Source organism: Heptranchias perlo, unplaced genomic scaffold (genome assembly GCF_035084215.1).
Source record: "Heptranchias perlo isolate sHepPer1 unplaced genomic scaffold, sHepPer1.hap1 HAP1_SCAFFOLD_73, whole genome shotgun sequence".
Lineage (NCBI taxonomy): Eukaryota > Metazoa > Chordata > Chondrichthyes > Hexanchiformes > Hexanchidae > Heptranchias > Heptranchias perlo.
The window spans coordinates 45,808-66,902 of NW_027139761.1; the positions used below are offsets into that span (position 1 = coordinate 45,808).

The 21,095-nt window shown below is 42.9% G+C and overlaps 1 protein-coding gene across 1 annotated transcript in view; it reads left to right on the forward strand.

Annotated features, from left to right (window-relative positions):
• The window catches only part of LOC137318763 (deleted in malignant brain tumors 1 protein-like), a 43,243-nt gene extending 25,551 nt beyond the window's left edge, over window positions 1-17,692 (forward strand). Inside the window, exons 6-17 of the mRNA XM_067981413.1 lie at window positions 110-424; window positions 4,435-4,749; window positions 4,909-5,226; window positions 5,310-5,387; window positions 5,470-5,787; window positions 5,924-5,965; window positions 8,617-8,733; window positions 13,253-13,360; window positions 14,122-14,226; window positions 15,798-15,929; window positions 16,316-16,475; window positions 17,069-17,692. Of these exons, the coding sequence (XP_067837514.1) occupies window positions 110-424; window positions 4,435-4,749; window positions 4,909-5,226; window positions 5,310-5,387; window positions 5,470-5,787; window positions 5,924-5,965; window positions 8,617-8,733; window positions 13,253-13,360; window positions 14,122-14,226; window positions 15,798-15,929; window positions 16,316-16,449 (1,982 nt within the window). The 3' untranslated portion in view covers window positions 16,450-16,475; window positions 17,069-17,692. The remainder of the gene's footprint in view (window positions 1-109; window positions 425-4,434; window positions 4,750-4,908; window positions 5,227-5,309; window positions 5,388-5,469; window positions 5,788-5,923; window positions 5,966-8,616; window positions 8,734-13,252; window positions 13,361-14,121; window positions 14,227-15,797; window positions 15,930-16,315; window positions 16,476-17,068) is intronic.
• The last annotated feature ends 3,403 nt before the right edge of the window (window positions 17,693-21,095 follow it).

A 21,095-nucleotide genomic window follows, 5' to 3' on the forward strand; every position in this document is an offset into this window, starting at 1 on the left:
TAGATTCTCTTCACCGAGATCAGGAGACGGCAGAAAGGATGTGCTCGCAACCCGCCTGTCGAATTGGGAGTTTCAGGTTATTCGCTGTTATTAATTTATTCTTCTCCAGATGAAGGTTGGCCGTCGAGACTGACAAATGGGAGAAACCGCTGTGACGGGCGAGTGGAGATTTACTCCAACGGCAGCTGGGGGCGAGTGCGGGATAATCTCTGGGATTTAAATGATGCCAATGTGGTCTGCAGACAGCTGGGCTGCGGCAATGCGATATCCGCTTATAAATCTTCAAAGTACGGAGAGGATGAAGGGCCCGTGTGGGTGAATGATGTCCAGTGTGAGGGACACGAGTCGCAGCTCCGAGACTGCAGCTCATTCACATTCAATCAGAGTCTGACTGACAGCGAGGATGTAGGCGTGCTTTGTTCAGGTGAGTGAATGCTTCACATTTACAGAACCAGAAAGGGGAAGGTCTAATCTGCTGAGGAAAGTGGTAATATCGGTGGAGAGAAAGAGGTGGACCGGCGGAGGGGCATAGACAGCTCAAACCACAGTCATCAATGGTGGGAGTAAGGGCGTGGGAGATGCAAAAGGGTCCAGAGTTGAAGGGATGCAGAGGAGGTAAAAAGGAAGGTCGATGAGGCTAGTGCGTTTGATGTAGTCTACATGGATTTTAGCAAGGCTTTTGACAAGGTCCCACATGGCAGATTAGTGCTAAAAGTAAAAGCTCATCTGACCTAAGGGAAAGTGGCAAATTGGATACAAAATTGGCTCAGTGGAGGGAAGCGAATGGTAAAGGTCGACAGGTGTATTTGTGATTTGATATCTGTTTCCAGTGGAGTCCGCATGGCTCAGTACTAAGTCCCTTGCTTTTTGTGGTATATAATAATGATTTAGACTAACATATAAGGGGCATGATTAAGAAGTTTGCAGATGATACAAAAATTGGCCGTTTGGTTGATAGGACGAGGAAAGCTGTAGGCTGCAGGCAGATATAAATGGACTGTTCAGGTGGGCAGAAAAGTGGCAAATCTGGAGAGGTGTGAGGTAATGCATTTGGGTAGGGCAAACAAGGCAAGAGAGTACACGATAAATGGGCGGATACTAAGAGGTAAAGAAGAATAAAGGGACTTTGGAGTGCCTGTCCACAGATCCCTGAAGGTAGCAGGACAGGTAGATAAGGTGGTTAATAAGGCATAGGGGATACTTTCCTTTATTAGCTGAGGCATGGAATATAAGAGCAGGGAAGTTCTCCTAGAACTGCATAAAACATTAGTTAGGCCACAGCTTGAGGACTGCGTACACCTCTGGTCACCAAATTACAGGAAAGATGTGACTGTACTACAGAAGGTACAGAGGAGATTTACGTAGAGGGTGCCAGGACTGGAGAATTTTAACTGTGAGGAAAGTAAGGATAAGCTGGGATTGTTTTCACTTGAACAGAATATGCTGAGGGGTCATTTAGTTGAGTGATGTTGTGAGAGGAAGGGTGGCGGTGTGATAGAGAGAGGGAGGGTGATGGTGTGATAGAGAGAGGGAGGATGATGGTGTGAGAGAGAGAGGGAGGGAGGGTGATTGTGTGAGAGAGAGAGAGATGAGCGAGATGGTGTGTGTGAGAGAGAGACACTGATGAGCGAGATGGTGTGTGTGAGAGAGAGAGAGTGATGAGCGAGATGGTGTGTGTGAGAGAGAGAGAGAGATGAGCGAGATGGTGTGTGTGAGAGGGAGAGAGATAAGCGAGATGGTGTGTGAGAGAGAGAGAGAGAGTGGTGAGCGAGATGGTGTGTGAGAGCGAGAGAGAGATGAGCGAGATGGTGTGTGTGTGAGAGAGAGAGTTGACGGAGATGATGTGCGAGAGAGAGAAAGATGAGCGAGATGGTGTGAGAAAGAGAGAGAGAGATGAGCGAGAGAGTGAAATTATGAGGGGCATAGATAGAGCGGACAGGAAGGACCCTTTTCCCTTAGCAGAGATTTCAATAACCAAGGGGCTTAGATTTGAAGTAATTGGTGTAAGGATTAGGGGGGAGCTGAGAAAAACCTCTTTTACCCAGTGGGTGGTGGGGGTCCGGAACTCACTAACTGAAAGGGTGATAGAGGCAGAAACCCTTATCACATTTAAAAAGTACTTGGATATGCACTTGAAGTGCAGTAACCTACAAGGCTTACGGACCAAGTGCTGGAAAGCAGCTCCTTTTGGACTGGCACAGACACGGTTGGCCGAATGGCCTCCTTCTGTGCCGTAATTTTTTCTATGTTTCTCTGTCTCGAAATGTTTCAGGGCTGGATTAGGTTGTAGACATAGGGAGGGACGAGGTCATGGAGCGGTTTAAGCCCAAGAAATTAAAGGGACAGTGACAGCGTGGATCCAAATTGGCTCAGGGACGGAAAGCAGAGTGCAGTGAGTGAACAGTTGTTTCTCACATTGAAGGGAAGTACACAGTGGGGTTACCCCGGGTCAGTATTAGGACCACTGCTCTTTTTGATATATATTAATGACCTGGATTTGGGTGTGAATGGTATAATCTCAAAGTTTGCAGATGACAAGAAACTCGGAAATGTAGCATACAACGTGAAGGTTAGGAACAGGCTTCAGGAGAACAAAGGCAGACTGGTGAAATGGGCAGACACATGGCGGATGGAATTTAATGCAATGAAGAGTGAAGTGATATATTTTGGTAGGAAGAACGAGCACTATAAATTAAATAGTGCAATTTTAAAGGGGGCGCAGGAACAGAGAGACCTGGGTGTGCACGTACACAAGTTGAGAAGACCGTTTTAAAAGTATATGGGATTGTTAGCTTTATAATGGAGGTATAGAAGACAAAAGCAAGGAATTTATGCTAAACCTTTATAAAACACTGATTACCACACTTTAGAAATAATGTTAAGGCATTAGAGAGAGTGTTGAGGAGAGATTTACCAGAATCGTATCAGGAATGAGTGAGTTCAGTTATGTGGAGAGATTGGAGAAGCTGGGGTTGCTCTCCTTGGAACAGAGAAGGTTAAGAGGAGATTTGATGGAGGTGTTCAAGATATGAACGATTTTAATAGAATAAATAAGGAGAAACTGATTCCAGTGGCAGAAGGGTCGGTAACCAGACGATACAGATTTAACGTGATTTGCAAAGGAAATAGAGACGACGTGAGGAGACATTTTTTTAATTCAGTGAGTTGTAATGATTTGAAATGCACTGCCTGAAAGGGTGGTGGAATCAGATTCAACAGTAACTTTCAAAAGGGAATTGGATAAATACTTGAAGGGAAAAAATTACAGTCCTATGGTGAAAGAGCAGGGGCACGGGACTAATTGGATAGTTCTTTCAAAGAGTCGGAACAGGCTCGATGAGCCGAACGGCCTCGTTCTGTGCTGTGCCATATTTTGATAGTCTGAGGATGAGAATATAACACAGGAGGCATTTACCAGAAACCAGTGTAGGCCAGTGAGAACATGGCTGTTGGTGAGTGGGACTTGGTGCGGGTTAAGGTATGGGCAGCAGTGCTTTGGATGAGATGAAGGTTATCCAAGGTGGAATATGGAAGGCCTGGCCGGGACAGCGTTGGAATATTCGGTACTGGAGCCAGCAAAGGCATTGATGAGCGTTTCAGCAGCAGACAGGCTGAGGCAGGAGCGGAGGTGTGCGATGTTGCAGAGGTGATCTTTTTGACAGAGAGCATATGTGATTGGAAGCTGAGCCCAGGGGTCAAATGCAATGCCGAAGTTGCAAATATGTTCCATTATACAGTATGTAGGCGCAGACAGATGTTCTGGGGCTGTACTGGTGAGTTCAAGTATGTCGTATATAGGTGCAGTGAGATGTTGTGGGGTTGTACTAGTGTAAGTCCATTATGCCGTAAGTAAGTGCACACAGATGTTCTGATGTTGTACTGGTGTAAGTGTTCTTATGAAGTAATAAAGGATGACAGATGTTTGGGGATTATATGGTTTAAGTTCAATTATCAAGTATGCAAGTGTACACAGCTGTTCTGGGGTTGTACGGGTGCATGTTGCATTATACAGTATGTAAGTGTAGACCGGTGTTCTCGGATTGTGCTGATGTTAATTATATTATGCAGTATCTAAGTACAGGCAGATGTTCCGGTGTTGTACTGGTGTTGGTTGCATCGTGCAGTATATAATTGTAGATAGCTATTTTGGGTTCTGCTGGTGTGAATTGCAGTATGCAAATGTAGGCAGATGTTTTGGTTCGTACTGCTGTATCTTCCATTATGCGGTATTTTGGTGGAGACAGATGCCTTGGGGTTGTACTGGTGTAAGTTGCATTATGCAGTATGTAAGCATAGGCAGGTGTTCTGGGGTATTCCTTCATTTACCTATCAAAGGGCATTAAAATCCATCAGAATTTTTTTCTTCGCTGAAGAAGCAGTGGTTGGATTGAGTGATAAGATTAATATGTACAATGCTCCCGTATTGTCCAACAGAACACATGCAGATAAGATTGTCTGACGGTGGAAGTCCATGTGCTGGGCGAGTGGAGGTTTATTACAATGGGACCTGGGGCTCAGTTTGTGATGATTCCTGGGATTTGGCCGACGCTGACGTGGTTTGCAGACAGCTGGGTTGTGGAAATGCGTTGGAGGCGGCACTTCCTGCTTCGTGTGGACAAGGCCCAGGCCTAGTTTGGTTGGATGAACTGAACTGTTCGGGTAAGGAATCGTTTCTCTGGGACTGTCACTCAGCACCGTGGGGTCAACACGACTGTGCTCATAAAGAAGACGTGAGGGTGGTGTGTTCAGGTAAGGGCGCTTTCAATCTGCTCATTTTCTGCAGTGTTATACGTGAAGCCTCAATCGGGAGATTTCTGAAATAATTACCGACAACCAGAGAAAACAACCGGTAAAACATGTGGTGGGCAGTGTGAACACACAACGAGTTATTTTATGTTTCATTGACAGAGCACAAAGAGATGCGGCTGGTGAATGGACAGCATCGCTGTGAAGGGAGAGTGGAAGTGTTCTACAATGGGACCTGGGGAACAGTTTGCTCGGAAAATCTGGACCCAAAGGATGCAGAAGTGATCTGCAAACAGTTACAGTGCGGCCCTATCACATCTGTTCAGTATAACACTCGGTTATTCGGAGAGGGATCCGGGCCCATTTGGCTCGATGAGATGGAGTGTAAATCACACGAGTCGTTCCTTTGGCAGTGTCAGTCTGACCCGTGGGGTGAACACAACTGTAATCACAGGGAGGATGCAGGTGTTGTTTGTTCAGGTAACACAACGAACCTCTCAATGCGCGGGCGTCATTTCAAACATTGGTGTCTAATACCGTCAGCATGTTTCTCTTCTCAACAGATGTCAAATTGCCGGAGAGATCCCACAGTTCAAGTATCTGCGTTCGAGACTCTGGTTCTAAAGATGGACATTTACCAGGTGCTTCCTGCTCTTCATACCAAATATCTGACTTGTATTCTTGGCATTTACCAAATAAATATGACATTATTCTCTTTGCCAGACCTGGGACAACCTGTGAGGCTGGTTGGCGGTAACACCAACTGCTCCGGGAGAGTGGAGATATTGTCCAATAACGGCTGGGGCACGGTGTGTGATGACTCCTGGGATATGGCCGATGCCAATGTTGTCTGCAGACAGCTGCGCTGCGGCCCCGCTCTACAGGCCGCAGGAGGGGCCGCATTTGCCCGTGGTGACGGTGTTATCTGGCTGGATGATGTGAAGTGCACTGGAAGTGAATCCTTTCTGTCCGACTGTCGTTCCTCACCGCCAGGTCAACATGACTGTGATCACAAGGAAGATGCCAGTGTGATTTGTTCCGGTAAGGTTCGCAGCCGGATTTTCCTCGTTTTGTGAAAATGACTCATTGATTTCGTAAATTAGGAACAACTTTTATCTTCAATGTAAAATTCCTAATATTTTAAGTTCATGTCTTGTTTGTACAATATATTCCACAGGGCCCGATTTGCCCCCTACTGCTTCTCCGTCCACATCTGCAGGTATTTATCACGAGTATCAGTTTTAGCATTCGCATTAATATTTTATTTTACTGTATTATTACTATTATGGTCACCAATATCATTCTTGATTCAGGAATTGTGCCGTTAGATTAGACATTTCCTAATATTACTCCATTGTTTAAGAAGGGTGGGAGAGAAAAAACAAGTCTACAGTTTAACGTCAGTTGTGCAGACTAGAATGTGTATTAAGCATAGAGTGACTTGAACAAATATGAGCTGTTCAGGGGGATTCAGCTTGGCTTTGTTCAGGGTAAGTCATGTCTGAATATTCTAGCTGATTTTAGAGGAGGTCACTAATAAGGTGGGTAATCGAGCGTTTTTTTTTATTCATTCATGGGATGTGGGCATCGCTGGCAAGGCCAGCATTTATTTCCCATCTCTCATGGCCCTTGATAAGTTGGTGGCGAGCGGACTCCTTGAACCGCTGCAATCCGTGAGGTGAAGGTTCTCCCACGGCACTGTTAGGTAGGGAGTTCCAGGATTTGGACCCAGCGACGATGAAGGAACTACAATATATTTCCATGTCAGGATGGTGTTTGACTTGGAGGGGAACTTGCAGGTTGTGTTGTTCCCATGTGCCTGCAGCCCTTGTCTTTCTAGGGGGTAGAGGTCGTTGGTTTGGGAGGTGGTATCGAAGAAGCCTTGGCGAGTTGCTGCAGTGCATCCTGTGGATGGTACACACTGCATCCACTGTGTGCCGATGGTGGAGGGAGTGAAGATAGTGGATGAAGTGCCAATCAAACGGGCTGCGTTGTCCTGGGTTGTGTCGAGATTCTTAAGTGTAATTGGAGCTGCACTCATCCAGGCAAGTGGAGGTTATTCCATCACACTCTTGACTTGTGCCTTTTAAATGGCGGAAAGGATTTGTGGAGTCAGGAGGTGAGTCACTTGCCGCAGAATACCCAGCTTCTGACCTACTCTTGTACCCACATTATTTCCGTGGCTGCTCCAGTTAATTTCTGGTCAATGGTGAACCCCAGGACGTTGATGGTGGGTAATTCAGCGATGGTAATGCTGTTGAATGTAAAGAAGTGGTGATTGGACTCTCTCTTGTTGGAGATGGCCATTGCCTGGCCCTCGTCTGGCTCTTATGGACACTATGGATGTCCTCTAGTGCACTCCCAGAAGGCATCAGATAAGTTTCACACAAGAGACTCGTAGGGAAAATGAGAATGCACGGAATTGCAGGTAGCGTTTAGACTTGGGTTGGAAATTGGTTGGGAGGAAGAAGACAGGGAGTGGGGTTAAAGGGTCATAATCTGATTGATGGAATGTGACAAGCGGTGCTCCCCAGGGATATGTTCTGGGGCCTCAAACTTTCACCATGTGTATTAATGACTTGGATGACGGAACAGAGAGTTGTATATCCAAGTTTGCAGATGACACCCAATTAATCGGGACAGTAAATTGTGGGAGCGGGAAGTTGCAAAGGAACATAGATAGGTTAAATGAGTGTGCAGAACTATAGAAAATAGAGTTTAGTGTGGGCAAGCATGAGGTCATCCACTTTGGGCCCAAGAAAGATAAATCGGAGCATTTTCTAAATGGTAGACAAAACATTAAATGCCAGCGGACAGGTACAAAAAGTAATTGGCCTAATTCTCAATGTGTCTCAAATACAGAGCGGAACAAGTTAAGCTTCAGTTGTATATAAACTTCGTCAGAACGCATCTGGGATACTGTGTTCAGATTTGGACACCACAACTCAAAAAGAATATATTGACCTTGGAGGGAGTCTGGCGCAAATTCACCAGATTAATTCCGGAGCTGAGAGGGTTAAATTATGAGGACATGTTGCATGGACTCGGCTTGTATTCCCTTCAGCATAGAAGATTGAAGTGTGATCTGATCGAGGTGTTTCAAATGTTGAAAGGAATTGATAGGGTAGATAGGGAGAAACTATTTTGTTTGATGGTGGAATCAAGAACAAGGGGACATAATCTTAAAATTAGGTCGAGGTCATTCAGGAGCGAAATCAGGAAGCAATTTTTCACACAAATTGTCGCAAATATCTGGAATTCTATCCCTCAAAATGCGATGGTTGCAAGGTTACTTGGAGCTTTCAATCCTGAGATAGATAGATTTCTGTTGGTTAAGGGTAGCAAGGGATATGGAGCATATACGGTAACTGGAGTTGAGGTACAGGTCACCTATGATCTTATTGAATGGCTGAGTAGGCTCGAGGGGCTGAATGGTGTAGTCCTGTTCCGAATGTTTCCATGCTCCTATACTTATTATTATTCTCATTCTTATTAATAATAACACTTTATTGTTACTTTTGATCATTTCTGAAGTTCATGTGACTAGCTTCAAAATGACTGGAACGCTTTTTCCTTCCCGAGTATTTGAAAGAGATCGGTTTAAAGCCCGTTAATCCCCGGTCTCTGACTATACTTGAACTGTCCTGTACTCAGCAGGTACATGGGAGGCGGGGCTGGGACTCGGTCTCTATAATTCTGACCCGCTCATACTTTTCTCTGGTACAATGTGCAGCATAGTTATTGGGGAATGTTTAGCGCGACTCATTGCGCATGAGCAGTGCATTCAATTAATAAACATTTATTGTAAACGTTTTAATACACAACGCGGACTGTGGCTGTAATACATCTTTCTGTAATCTTATGATTAAGGACAGGGAGGTAAAGGCACATCCATCCCTGTTGTCGTCTGCATAACCCTTGGAGTCCTTCTAATCTGTGAGTTGATCGCACTGATGGTGATAATACAGAGAAAGTCAACAAGAAGAGGTAAGGCTCAAATCCTCCCGCTGAACGAACACTGGATCTCGGATATTGTTTCATATCCTGGCGGGACTCCAGTACATTGTACTTTTCCATAGAGAGAGTCTCACGTGGTATTGTCAGAAAGAAATCTTAATCCGCTTTTGGCGATTTGTTCCGTTCAATGTGCTGCCCGAATTAGTAAAATATGACATTTAAACGGTGAATTATTTGAAAGATAGAAACATGGAAAATTTACGGCACAGAATGAGGCCATTCGACCCATCGTATCTGTGCCGGTCGAAATAGAGCTACCCAGCCTAATCTCACTTTCCAGCACTTGGTCCATAGCATTGTAGGTTACAGCATTTCAATTGCATATCCAAGTACTTTTTAAATCCCCTCTAATCCTTCTACGAATTGCGTTAAATCTATGCCCCCTGGTTATTGACCTCTCTGCTGGGAAAATAGGTCCTTCCTGTCCACTCTATCTAGGTCACTCATAATTGGATACACTTCAATTAAATCACCCCTCAGCCTCCTCTGTTCCAAAAAAACCCCCCAGCCGATCCAATCTTGCCTCATAGCTAAAATTCTCCACTCCTGGCAACATTCTTTTAAATCTCCTCTGCACCCTCTCTATTGCAATCGCATATTTCCTGTAATGTGGTAACCAGAACTGTACGCAGTACTCAGCTGTGGCCGAACTCGTGTTTTATACAGTTTCAGCATAACCTCCCTGCTCTTATATTCTATGCCGCGACTAATAAAGGAAAATATTCCGTAAGCCGTCTTAACCACCTTGTCTACCAGTCGTGCTACCTTCAGGGATCTGTGGACATGCACTCCAAGGTTCCAAGGTCCCAATCTAGCTCTACACCTCAGTATCCCCCCATTTATTGTGTATTCCCTTGCCTTGTTTGCCCTCCACAAGTGCATTGCCTCACACTTCTCCGGATTGAATCCATTTGCCACTTTTCTGCCCACCTGACGAGACCATTGATATCTTCCTGCAGTCTACAGCGTTCCTCCTCAATATCATGGCCATTTTTTGTATCAGCTGCAAAGTTCTTTATCATGCCCCCCTACATTTAAATGTAAATGATTAATATTTAACACAAAAAACATGGTCCCAGTACTGAGCCCTGCGGAACCTCACTAAAAACAGACTTTCAGTCAAAAAAACAACCGTCGACCATTACCCTTTGCTTCCTGCCACTGAGCCAATTTTGAATCCAATTTGCCACTTTCCCTTGGATCCCATGGGCTTTTACTTTTTTGAACAGTCTGCCATTTGGGACCTTGTCAAAAGCCTTGCTAAAATCCATGTAGACTACATCAAACGTGCTACCATCATCGACCCTCCTTGTTACCACCTCAAAAAATTCAATCAAGTTAGTCAGGCACGACCTTCCCTTAAGTGTCCACATTCACCGTCCCAGGATGTCAGCCGGTAAATGAGATTCCAGAAAAATTTACTTGTTGCAACAATGCAACAGAAAGTTTAATTGAACTGTTTTGGGCTGTGCTTTCAGTTATTTATTTGACTATTATTCTTCCCTGATCCATTGGGTATCCGTTCCACCCCTTCAATTTCTGGGGTCCGGAAGTCCAATCTTGAAATCTCTGACCAGCTTCTGTCCGTCATTTTGAGAGGTGACTTTTTGCTTTCGCCAGTGATTATTCTACATCCCAGCACAACTATTCCACTCACATCTCACCCACCCAACACACTCCTGCTCTCTGTTCACAGCAAGTCACTTCTCATACTGACTGAACAGGCCAAGAAACCATGACCTCCTTAGTCGGTCCTCCATACTGATACTGTCCACACACACGTGTACACGGGGGCATGCGCACATGGGGGCATGCGCACACACGTCGGCATGCGCACACACATAGACATATATATATATATATATATATATGGAGAGAGACGCAGAGAGAGATATAGACGAACAGAGAAAGAGAGAGAGACAGACACACGTCTGCGTACCCGTGCATGCATTCAGATAGATATACATACATAAACACGTGCACAAAAGCATGCATGCAGACGTGCATGCAGAAACATGTATTCATGCACAAACACGCACAAACATGCACATATGCAGATATACAAGCACAAACATACATACATGCACAAACACACACAGACACGCACATATGCACATATAGACGCACAAAGATGCATACATGCACAAACACTCACAAACATGTATACATGCACAAGCACGCACAAACACGCACACATGCAGACACGCATGCACAAACACGTATACATGCATAAACATGCACACATATACAAACACGTATACATATTCAAACATGTGTACATGCAGACATACATATACAAACACAAAAACATGCACATATACGAACAGATCTACATATGCAAACACATATACATATAGATACACATAGAATCACGCATTCATATAGACATACATATACGACAACGCATACATATATACACACGTATACAAACATGTATACCGATAGATATACGGATACAAACAGATATGCATATACAAACACATGTACATATAGATACACAGATACAAACAGATATGCATGCAGATATATATATATATATATATATATATATATATATATATATATATACAAAAATATATACATAATACACAAACGTATGCATACAGATATACAGATACAAACACGTATACGTGTAGATGTACATATACAAACACGTCTACAGGTAGATATATAAATAGACACGTGTGCATACAGACACATTGACAAGCACGTATGCATGCAGATATACATATACAAACATAAATACATATTCAAACAGATATACATATTCAAACACGTATCCACATAGATATATATATATATATATCTGTTTTATATGTATGTCTATCTGTATACGTATTTGTTTATGTGTGTGCATATATGCTTATTTGAAAATGTATATCTATATGTATACGTGTTTGTATATGTATACGTTTTTGCATATATATATATATATAACTGCATGTTTACGTGTCTGTATATGTATATCTATGTGCATACGAGTTTTAATATGTATATCTGTTTGCATATGTATATCTGCATGTATACGTGTTTGTATACGTATATCTATATCTACACGTGATTGTCTATGTTTATCTATATGCAACGTGATATATATATATATATATATATATATATATATATATATATATACAAACACGCATGCTTATAGATGTACATGTACTAACACGTATACATGTAGATATACATATAAAACACGTGTACATGCAGATATACATATACAAATACATATGCGCATATGTATACATATACAAACATGTATACACGCAAACATACGTATGCAACACGTAAACATGCCCAAATACGTATAGAGCACGTTTACGTACACAATTTGTGTAAACGCACACAAGTGTACAGCATGTGTACACACACATACGTACACAGCACGTATACACGCTCACATACGTATACAAGCACGTATACATGCACACACACGTTTACAAACAACTATACACGCAAATAAACGTACACAAACACGTATACACGCATAAATACACATACAAACACGTATACACGCACGCATGCCGATACAAACATGTGTACAGATAGATATAACTATACAAACAGCTACTATATAAAAGCAGGTATACATATAGATTTACATATACAGACACGTATAACCACGCAAATTCTTATAGTATAGATAGACATATACAAACATATTTCCAAGTGACATATGTGTACATAGAGATATACATATACGAACACATACATGCAGACATACATATACAAACAGCTATACATTTACAAACACGTAGACATATAGATGTATATATACAAGCACACATGCACGCACACACATATATATACACACACACACACAAACACACACACCACATGGACAACAAAAAGAACTTGAAATTAAATATCACCTTTAAGGTAGTAAATCGTCCCAAGGCGATGCACAGGAGCGTAATCAGGCAAAATGTGATACCAAGCGACATAAGGAGATATTAGGACTGGGGACCAAAAGCTTGGTCAAAGAGGCAGGCTTTCAGCAGCGTCCTAAAGAAAGAGAGAGAAGTAGAGAGGCGGAGTGGTTTAGGGAGGGAACTCCAGAGTTTTTGGCCTAGCCAGCCTTAGGCACTTCTACCACTCGTCTATGTACACTCATGCACACACATTCGTTCATATACACTCACACGCCCATACACACAGATCCGTTTATATACTCATATACAGACACATTCATACATACGTACGCTTGTTCATACTCACACATATATACACACACATTCATACAAATGCACACTTGTTGATACTCAAACACACACATAACAAACATTCATACACTCATACAGGCACGTACGTATACTCAAACCCACGTGCGCATGCATGCACACACGAAAATCCCTTCCCTGTCCACACTACCTGCCTTTGTTCTTTGACTATCAGCTTCTCTGTGATTTGGATTTATTCGCACACAAATTAGTGGTAAATGTGCGTGGAATGAAACAAAATGTTAATCTCCCCGCCCTCCCTCCAACAGGTGCTGTCACTCGCGGCAGGGGTTCGCCTGTTGGTTTGTACCAAGCAATTTATGAAGAGATTGAGAATATTCCACCCGGCGAGGATTCCACTCAGCTCCGTGGATCAGGTCTGTACTTTTCCTTTGATACGAATCTTTACTGGATAGGCTCCGCTTTCCTTAAATATCCATTTTAATTGTAACTGTTCTGACTGAAAACGATCAGCAATATCTCACTGTTCCCATGTGAGATATTGTTATCACAGTGAGAGAGTCTCTGTGTCCGTGTGTATAGTAACAACAGGAATGAGTTTGGGAAGATTCCCTCTGGGCCTTTCATTGTTCCCATGTGAAGAATTCCTAACACAGTGAGACCGTCTCTGTGTCCTTGTGTATAATGATCCCAGTATTGGCTTTGGGAAGATTCCCATTGTTCTGATATCTGAGAGCTTCTTTACTAACGGGCTTTACTCTGTATTATTGTTTCTTCTCTGATATGTGAGATATTATCGAGACTACCGGACGATAATTTGTATTAATGTGTCTGCTCTGTTCTGTGTAACAGAATCGTTATTATCGGGCTGCCCAGTTTGTTTCTTATTCATTAACGGGATGTGGGTATAACTGGTAGCGACGGCATTCATTGTCCATCCCTAGTTATCCTGAGAAGGTGGTGGTAGGCCATCTGTTTGAATCACCACAGTCCGTGTGGTGAAGGTGTTCTGGGTCCATTTATTGTCGATCTCTAGTTCTCCTGAGAAGATGGTGATCGGTCTTCCCCTTGTAACAAATTCCAGGACATTAACACAGGGACGTTGAAGGTTTGATATTATTTGTTCCGGTTTCCCAATCAATCTCTCCAATAACCATCCATGTTTTGTGTTTCACAGTTTCCAGTTCCATTGACTCCCTCAATAATATCGAATATTACACCAGTTTGGGTGTCAATGATCCGGGATCAGAAGATTATGAAGGGATCTCCTCCAGTGATCAGGGTGGGTACATTTTCACTTCCCACGATCTCTTTGATGTGTTCATGATCTCTACTGTCGAAAACCAAGAACTGAAGACATCAGAGTTATTCAAAGTAAATTGACACTGCCAATGACCCGCGGTTCTGGAGAGGGATTTTAGTTACAAAAGATTGCAAAAATACTTTGGATTTGAAGCAAATGTATCCTGTTTGTACCCAGTAGTATCATGGAATGAAAAATTCCGTTGAATGTATTTCCTCACATTTCTCTATGGAATGTGAAATGTGTGCGCTGTTTGGGTGGGTGATTCAGTGCGATATTACAGGACCCTCCCGTTCTCTGGTTTAAATCCCAGACGCTTTGGTCTCATTAACGTCTCCGCTGTCTGCGTATTGAGGCTGCATTATTTTAAACCGAATTGAGACAAACTCGGTCCATATGTCAATGACCACAGGTAACAGCACAAAATCAGTTCTAGTGCAGGTCAGTTTGCGCTCAGTGAAACAATAGGGGTGGGAGTGTGGGAGAAGAGGATCCGTCACTCTGATATTACTGGGATGGGAGAAGTGGATCCGTCACTCTGATATTACTGGGAGTGTGGGGGAAGTCGATCCGTCACTCTGATATTACTGGGAGTGTAGGGGAAGTGGATCCGTCACTCTGATATTACTGGGAGTGTGGGGGAAGTGGATCCGTCACTCTGATATTACTGGGAGTGCAGGGGAAGTGGATCCGTCACTCTGGTATTACTGGGAGTGTGGGGAGAAGTGGATCCGTCACTCTGATATTCCTGGAATGTGGGAAAATGGGTCTGTCACATTGATTTCCTTGGGAATGCGGTTCCTAACTGGGCTTAATGTAATTCACGAGAACAATTGCATCTTCAAGTTCTGTGAAAAATGAATTCAGCAATTCAGCAGATTTCAAATAATTATACAATCTTCAGTTGAGTTGTAAAAGTTGCAACAGAGTGTGTTCTCAGCACGCGAACGAGTGCTCTTCCAGACACGTTGAATCGACAGGCTCAATTATATCAATATGTTATCAGATTTATAATAGTCGATTTTATAAACAGAAAATGACTCTGAATCCATTAGCATTCTGATTATAATGACATTCAATCTAATTCAAATCGCAGATTTTAAAAGTTACATCTGCACGTACGGCCTGTCAATTTACTTCGATGACAAATTCCGATGTTCACATTTACAGCGGAAACTGGCGGTGTGAACGGTCACACTGTAATTACACCGTCCCACCAGTGACGGCTCTGTAGTTGATTCACTGGACGGGAGAAGCAATTCCAGCCTGACAGGTGGACACTGGAAGCTTCTGTTAGAAATTTGGACAAAGGAATTTATAATGTACATTCAACATATCAGGAGAGGATGTGTGAGTTTTAAACGGAGACTAAACTACCTTTGCACATCATGATCCAATAATTACCAGCCCTCTCACCCCACTTCACCTGAAAAATACAATTGCTCCACTGTCCCTCCCTGCAAGTCCCAGGGAGATTGACTGATAATAATATAATTCTAAGTTCCGAGTTCTATCATTTGGTTTCAGTGAGAATCACTATTTCCTCCCAGGTTCGGTTCCGGGCGATTATGACGATGTTGAACCTGGAGCCATTGACACGCAGGTCGGTCACTTCCCGCTGGAAAGTGACCCTGATGATCCGCCCACACTCACAAGAGCCGGCGGTGATCTCTGCACTCTCGGTGAGTTCAATCTCTGATATTCCTGAATTCACCAGCCCCCTCTGTAGGAATGTACTGACGTATTGATGTATTGGCGCTGTTTTGAATTCCATTCCAATCGGCGGTGACACAAATATATAGCATACAGATATACACTGCAGTTTCAATCATAATATTAATACTCAATCTGTCTCTCCCCACATCATACAGCTCTCAAACCCGCACTGAGTCCCATCATTAATCCATAATCTCTCTCCCCACAGTATACAGCTCTCAGACCCGCACTGATCCCGGTTTCAATCCCATCATTAATCCATAATCTCTCTCCCCACAGTATACAGCTCTCAGACCCGCACTGATCCCGGTTTCAATCCCATCATTAATCCATAATCTCTCTCTCCCCACAGTATACAGCTCTCAGACCCGCACTGAGCCCGGTTTCCCTGTCCCTTTCATTCACGGAAAAAATGACGATGTTGTCCATGACTCGGACGCAGCCCCGGACATTTGGCCACCGATGGACAGTGAGATTGTGGCTTAAAATAGTATAAGTTCTACATCAAATCGGTAAGAGCAGCGTTTTATTGTTTGTTCAATTGTTTGTGTCCCAGTGCTAGGAGAGAGTCCAGTCCCGGGTGATATTGATTATTGCACATATTAACCAAGGACTGCAGTTGTTTCTATCCCTGATATCCCAGTGCTGGGGGAGTGTCCAGTCCCGTGTGATATCCATTCTGTTATAATGTCGAGTGTGTTCTGCGGTTGGTAATGGAAAATATCAGAGAAAATATGCTGTGTCTTTAGTATTTAAATAAAAGGCCCTTTAATAAGGTTGTCTTTAATTATATTTTCTGATTGTGGGGAATGTGTTTTCTACAGTTTATAATTCTATAATTATAAAAGAGAACAAGCTGCATCGTTATTATTGAAATAAAAGTTCCCTTTATACCAACCATATTCTGTCTATCGTATGATAGGGGGGAATGTGTTTCGTGCAGCTCGTTGACGTGACATATCAGAGAGAATATTCTGAGTATTTACTAGTGAAGAAAGACTACATTTGATTCTATGGTGTGTTGGTGGGAATTGTTTTCACCGTTCTCTCTCTCTCTCTCTCTTTCTCTCTTTCCCTCTCTCTCAATGTGTTTTTTCCCTTCCAGAAAAAAGTCAACGTTAAATCCAGGATGTGATGTCCCGAGACGTGACAGAGACTGGCACGAAATATTCTGTGTGAAATCTGAGAGAATGTCCATTAACTTTTCCAACAGCGTGAAGACGCTGAATGTGCTTTTCATCACAATATAAACATCACTTTATTTTAATCGATCACCATGTCACTTTGTGTTGAAATAACTGGATTTGTTTTTTCTCCATATTCTGTCTGAAAGTGTATGTGTTCTGTGTAATTAACAAATGTAAAACGGAAAGAATGTATTTCGGATCATTTCTCAGTCTGTTAATACTGTATATACGCGGATCCTGTAATAGAGATTAAGAAGCTGTGTTGATTAATTATGAGTTTACAGGATCTTCATTTTGTGATCGCTTCACTTTTTCATATCTCTTCATTGCAGGAGGTTCAGAACCCGCAGGAGATCCAATGAATGGTCTGCCTGTTTTATATCCATTTATTGTAACTGTCCATCCACCAATACAAAAACTTGAACAACAGATGTTTTCCCACCTTATACTCGATGTACAGAGACTGCTGCAGTCTCATAACATAAGTGGTGATGTACAATGTAAATAGCATTCAATAATAAAATACATGTATTAAATATTTTAGTTGGAATTTTTGCCTTTATCGCTTTTTCTTTGAATATATTAAACACGTTATCATAGTGTCATGGTGTGGCACAGCACAGAAGGAGGCTATTCGGCCCATCGTACTGGTTCCGGCTCTTTGACAGAGCGATCCAATTAGCCCCACTCCTCTGCTCTTTACCCATAGCCCTATGTGTTTTTCCTTTTGAATTCCCTTATGAAATGTATTATTGAATCTGTTTCTACACCCATTCAGGCACTGCATTCATTACTCCCTGCGTAAAAAAGTAATTCCTCATGTCGCCTCTGGTTCTTTTGCCAATCACCTTAAATCTGTGCGCTCTGGTCACCGCCCCTTCTGTTACTGGAAACAGTTTCTCCTTAATTACTCTGTCAATACCGTTCATGATTTTGAACACCACTATCAAATCTCCACTTAACCTTCTCTGTTCCAAGGAGAACAACCCCAGCTTCTCCAGTCTCTCCAAATAACTGAAATCTCTGATCCCTGTGAGCATTCTTGTAAATCTCTTCCCTAACCCTAACTCTAACCCCTTCTGAGGCCTTGACATTCGTCCTAAAGTGAGGTGCCCAAAATTTATCAGAATACTCCAGCTGAGGCCTAACCAAGTTATTAAGGTTTTATAAAGGTTTAGCATAACTTCCTTGAGTTTGTACTCTATGCCTCTATTAATAATGCCAAGGATCCTATGCGTTTTTAACAGCCTTTTCCACTTTACTGTCACCTTCAAAGATTTGTGCTCATACACCCCCGGGTCTCTCTGTTCCTGTACTCCCTTTAAAATTGTACCATTTAATTTATATTGCTTCTCCTCGTTGTTCCGACAAAAATGTATCAGTTCAGATTTCTCTGCGTTAAATTTCATCTGCCATGTGTCTGCTCATTTCACCAGTCTGTCCATGTCCTCCTGATGTCTGTTACTATCCTGCACATTGTTTACTACATTTTCGAGTTTCGAGTCATCTGCAAATTTTGAAATCATGCCCTCTATACCCAAATGCAGGTCATTAATATATATTAAAATAACAGTGGTCCGGTCCTCATACTGACCCCTGGGGAACACCACTGTATACTCCCCTACAGTCTGAAAAACAACTGGTTGCCAGACACACCACAATGTTGTTTCGCTGCCCTACACTATATATGGGGGTTCCGGAATATGGCGAGAAATCAGGAAAATCTGATTAGAATTTCAGAGTCAATGTTTTTGAATTTCATTCTCAAAGTTAAATACTGCAGTTAACCACCAGCAGAGGGCGTCCATTACCCTTTCAGGATAAATGCTGCACTGTCCAGTATTCAACAGCAGAGGGAACATGGAAACAGGAGGAGGGCTTTCAGCCCTTCGTGTCTGTTCGGCAATTTAATTGGATCATGGCTGATCTGTAACTCAACTCGATTTGGATCCGTTTGATCCATAATTTTTGAGACCCTTACCGCATAAAAATTTATCGATATCAGTTTTGAAAATATCAGTTAACCCAACTTCTACTGCCTTTTTGGGAGAGAGTGCTAGATTTTGGTGAAAACATGCTTCCTGATTTCACTCCTGAATGTCCTAGTTCTAATTTTATGTTTGTGCCCTATCGTTAGGGAATCCCCGACCAAAGGAAATACCTTTTTCCATTTCTACTCGATCGAATCCTATTATCAGTTTAAACACCTCAATCAGATCACCCCTCCACTTTCAAAACTCAAGGGAATACAACTGATGTTTGGCAACCTGTCCAATTAATTTAACCCTTTCAGCCGCGGTATCATTTTGGTCACTTTTCACTGAACCCCTCCGAAAGCCAATATATTCTTCCTGAGATTTGGTTCCAAAACTGAACACCGTTCTCCAGAAGGGGCCTGATCAAGGCTCGAAACAACTGAAGCATCACTTCCTCCCCTTTGTATTCCAGCCCACTCGACTTAAAGGCCAACATTCCATTAGCCTTTTTAAAATTGCTTTTTGCACCTGTGCACTAGGCTTTCGTGTTTTGTCTACCTGAATACCCAAATCCCTTTGCTCCTCCAGTTTCTAGTCTCTCACCATGTAAGGATTATTCCGAATTGACTTTATCAGATCCATAGTGCGCTACTTCACACTTCCCCACATTGAACACCATCTGCTACAGTTAAAACCACGCACTCAACCTCTCTTTGCACCTTTGTAACTTCGTGCTCCAATTTACCAGCAGTAATTGTCTTAGGTCCCTAACACAAACTCCGTTCCCTGGCCACCAACTCCATCCCTCAGTGTGGCGAGTGTCCGAGGCTGAATCAGGCTGTTCGCGACCTTGGTGTCCTAATTGAACTGAGCTGAACTTCTGACTCCATGTCCTCCCGAACACCAAGGCCGCCTACTTCCACCTCTGTAATATTACTCGTCTCCGCCCATAACTTAGCCCATTGGCTGTTCAAACACATATCCTTGCCTTTATTACCTATGGACTTGACTATTCCAATGCTCTCCTGGCCTCCCTCCAGCCTTCCAAATTCCGTAAATTTCAGCTCATCCACAATTCTGCTGCCTGTATCCTAACTCTCACCCAGTCCCGTTCTCCCACACCTCTGTGCTCGCTGACTTACATTGGCTACCGGTCCAGCAACGCCTCGAAATTAAAATTCTCATCCTTGTTTTCAAATCCCACCAAGGCCTCACCCCTCCCTATCTCTGTAACCCCATCCAGCCCTACAACCCTCCAAGATTTCTGCACTCCTCCAATTTTGCTCATCCCCAATTTCCATCACCCCACCATTGGCAGCCGTGCCCTCAGCTGCCTAGGCCCTAAATTCGGAGATTCCCACCACAAATCTTTAAAATTCAAACAACTAGATCAGATCATCCATCAATCATCTATGATCAAAGGAATGCAAGCGAAGTTTATGTAACCTGTCCTCATAATTGAACCCTTTTAGCCCCGGTATCATTCTGGTGCATCTGCGTTGCACTCCCTTCAAGGCCAATGTATCTTTCCTAAGTTGGGGTGCATAAAACCGAACATAACACTCCAGATGGGGTCTGACGAACACTCTGTACAACTGAAGCTTCACTTCCTCCCCTCTGTATTCCAGCCCCCTCTGGATAAAGGCCATAATTGCATTCGCCATCTTGATTCCGTGTTGTACCTGTTTAGTAGCTTTTAATGACTTGAGTACTGGAATTTAAACAATATATTTGGCAATTGGTTGACGGTTTAAGATAATTGGCAAAAGGACCAGGGCGAAGTGAGGAGATAGAGAGTAGGGAGAAAGGGAATGTGCTCTGACTGGCGGGAAATATGAGATGATCCACTTTCAACCCCAGAAATATAAATCGGAGTATTTTCTAAGTCGTGTGAAAGTAATAAGCAGAGATTTGGGAGTCATAGAATCATGGGATCACACAGCACAGGAGGAGGCTATTCAGCCCATCG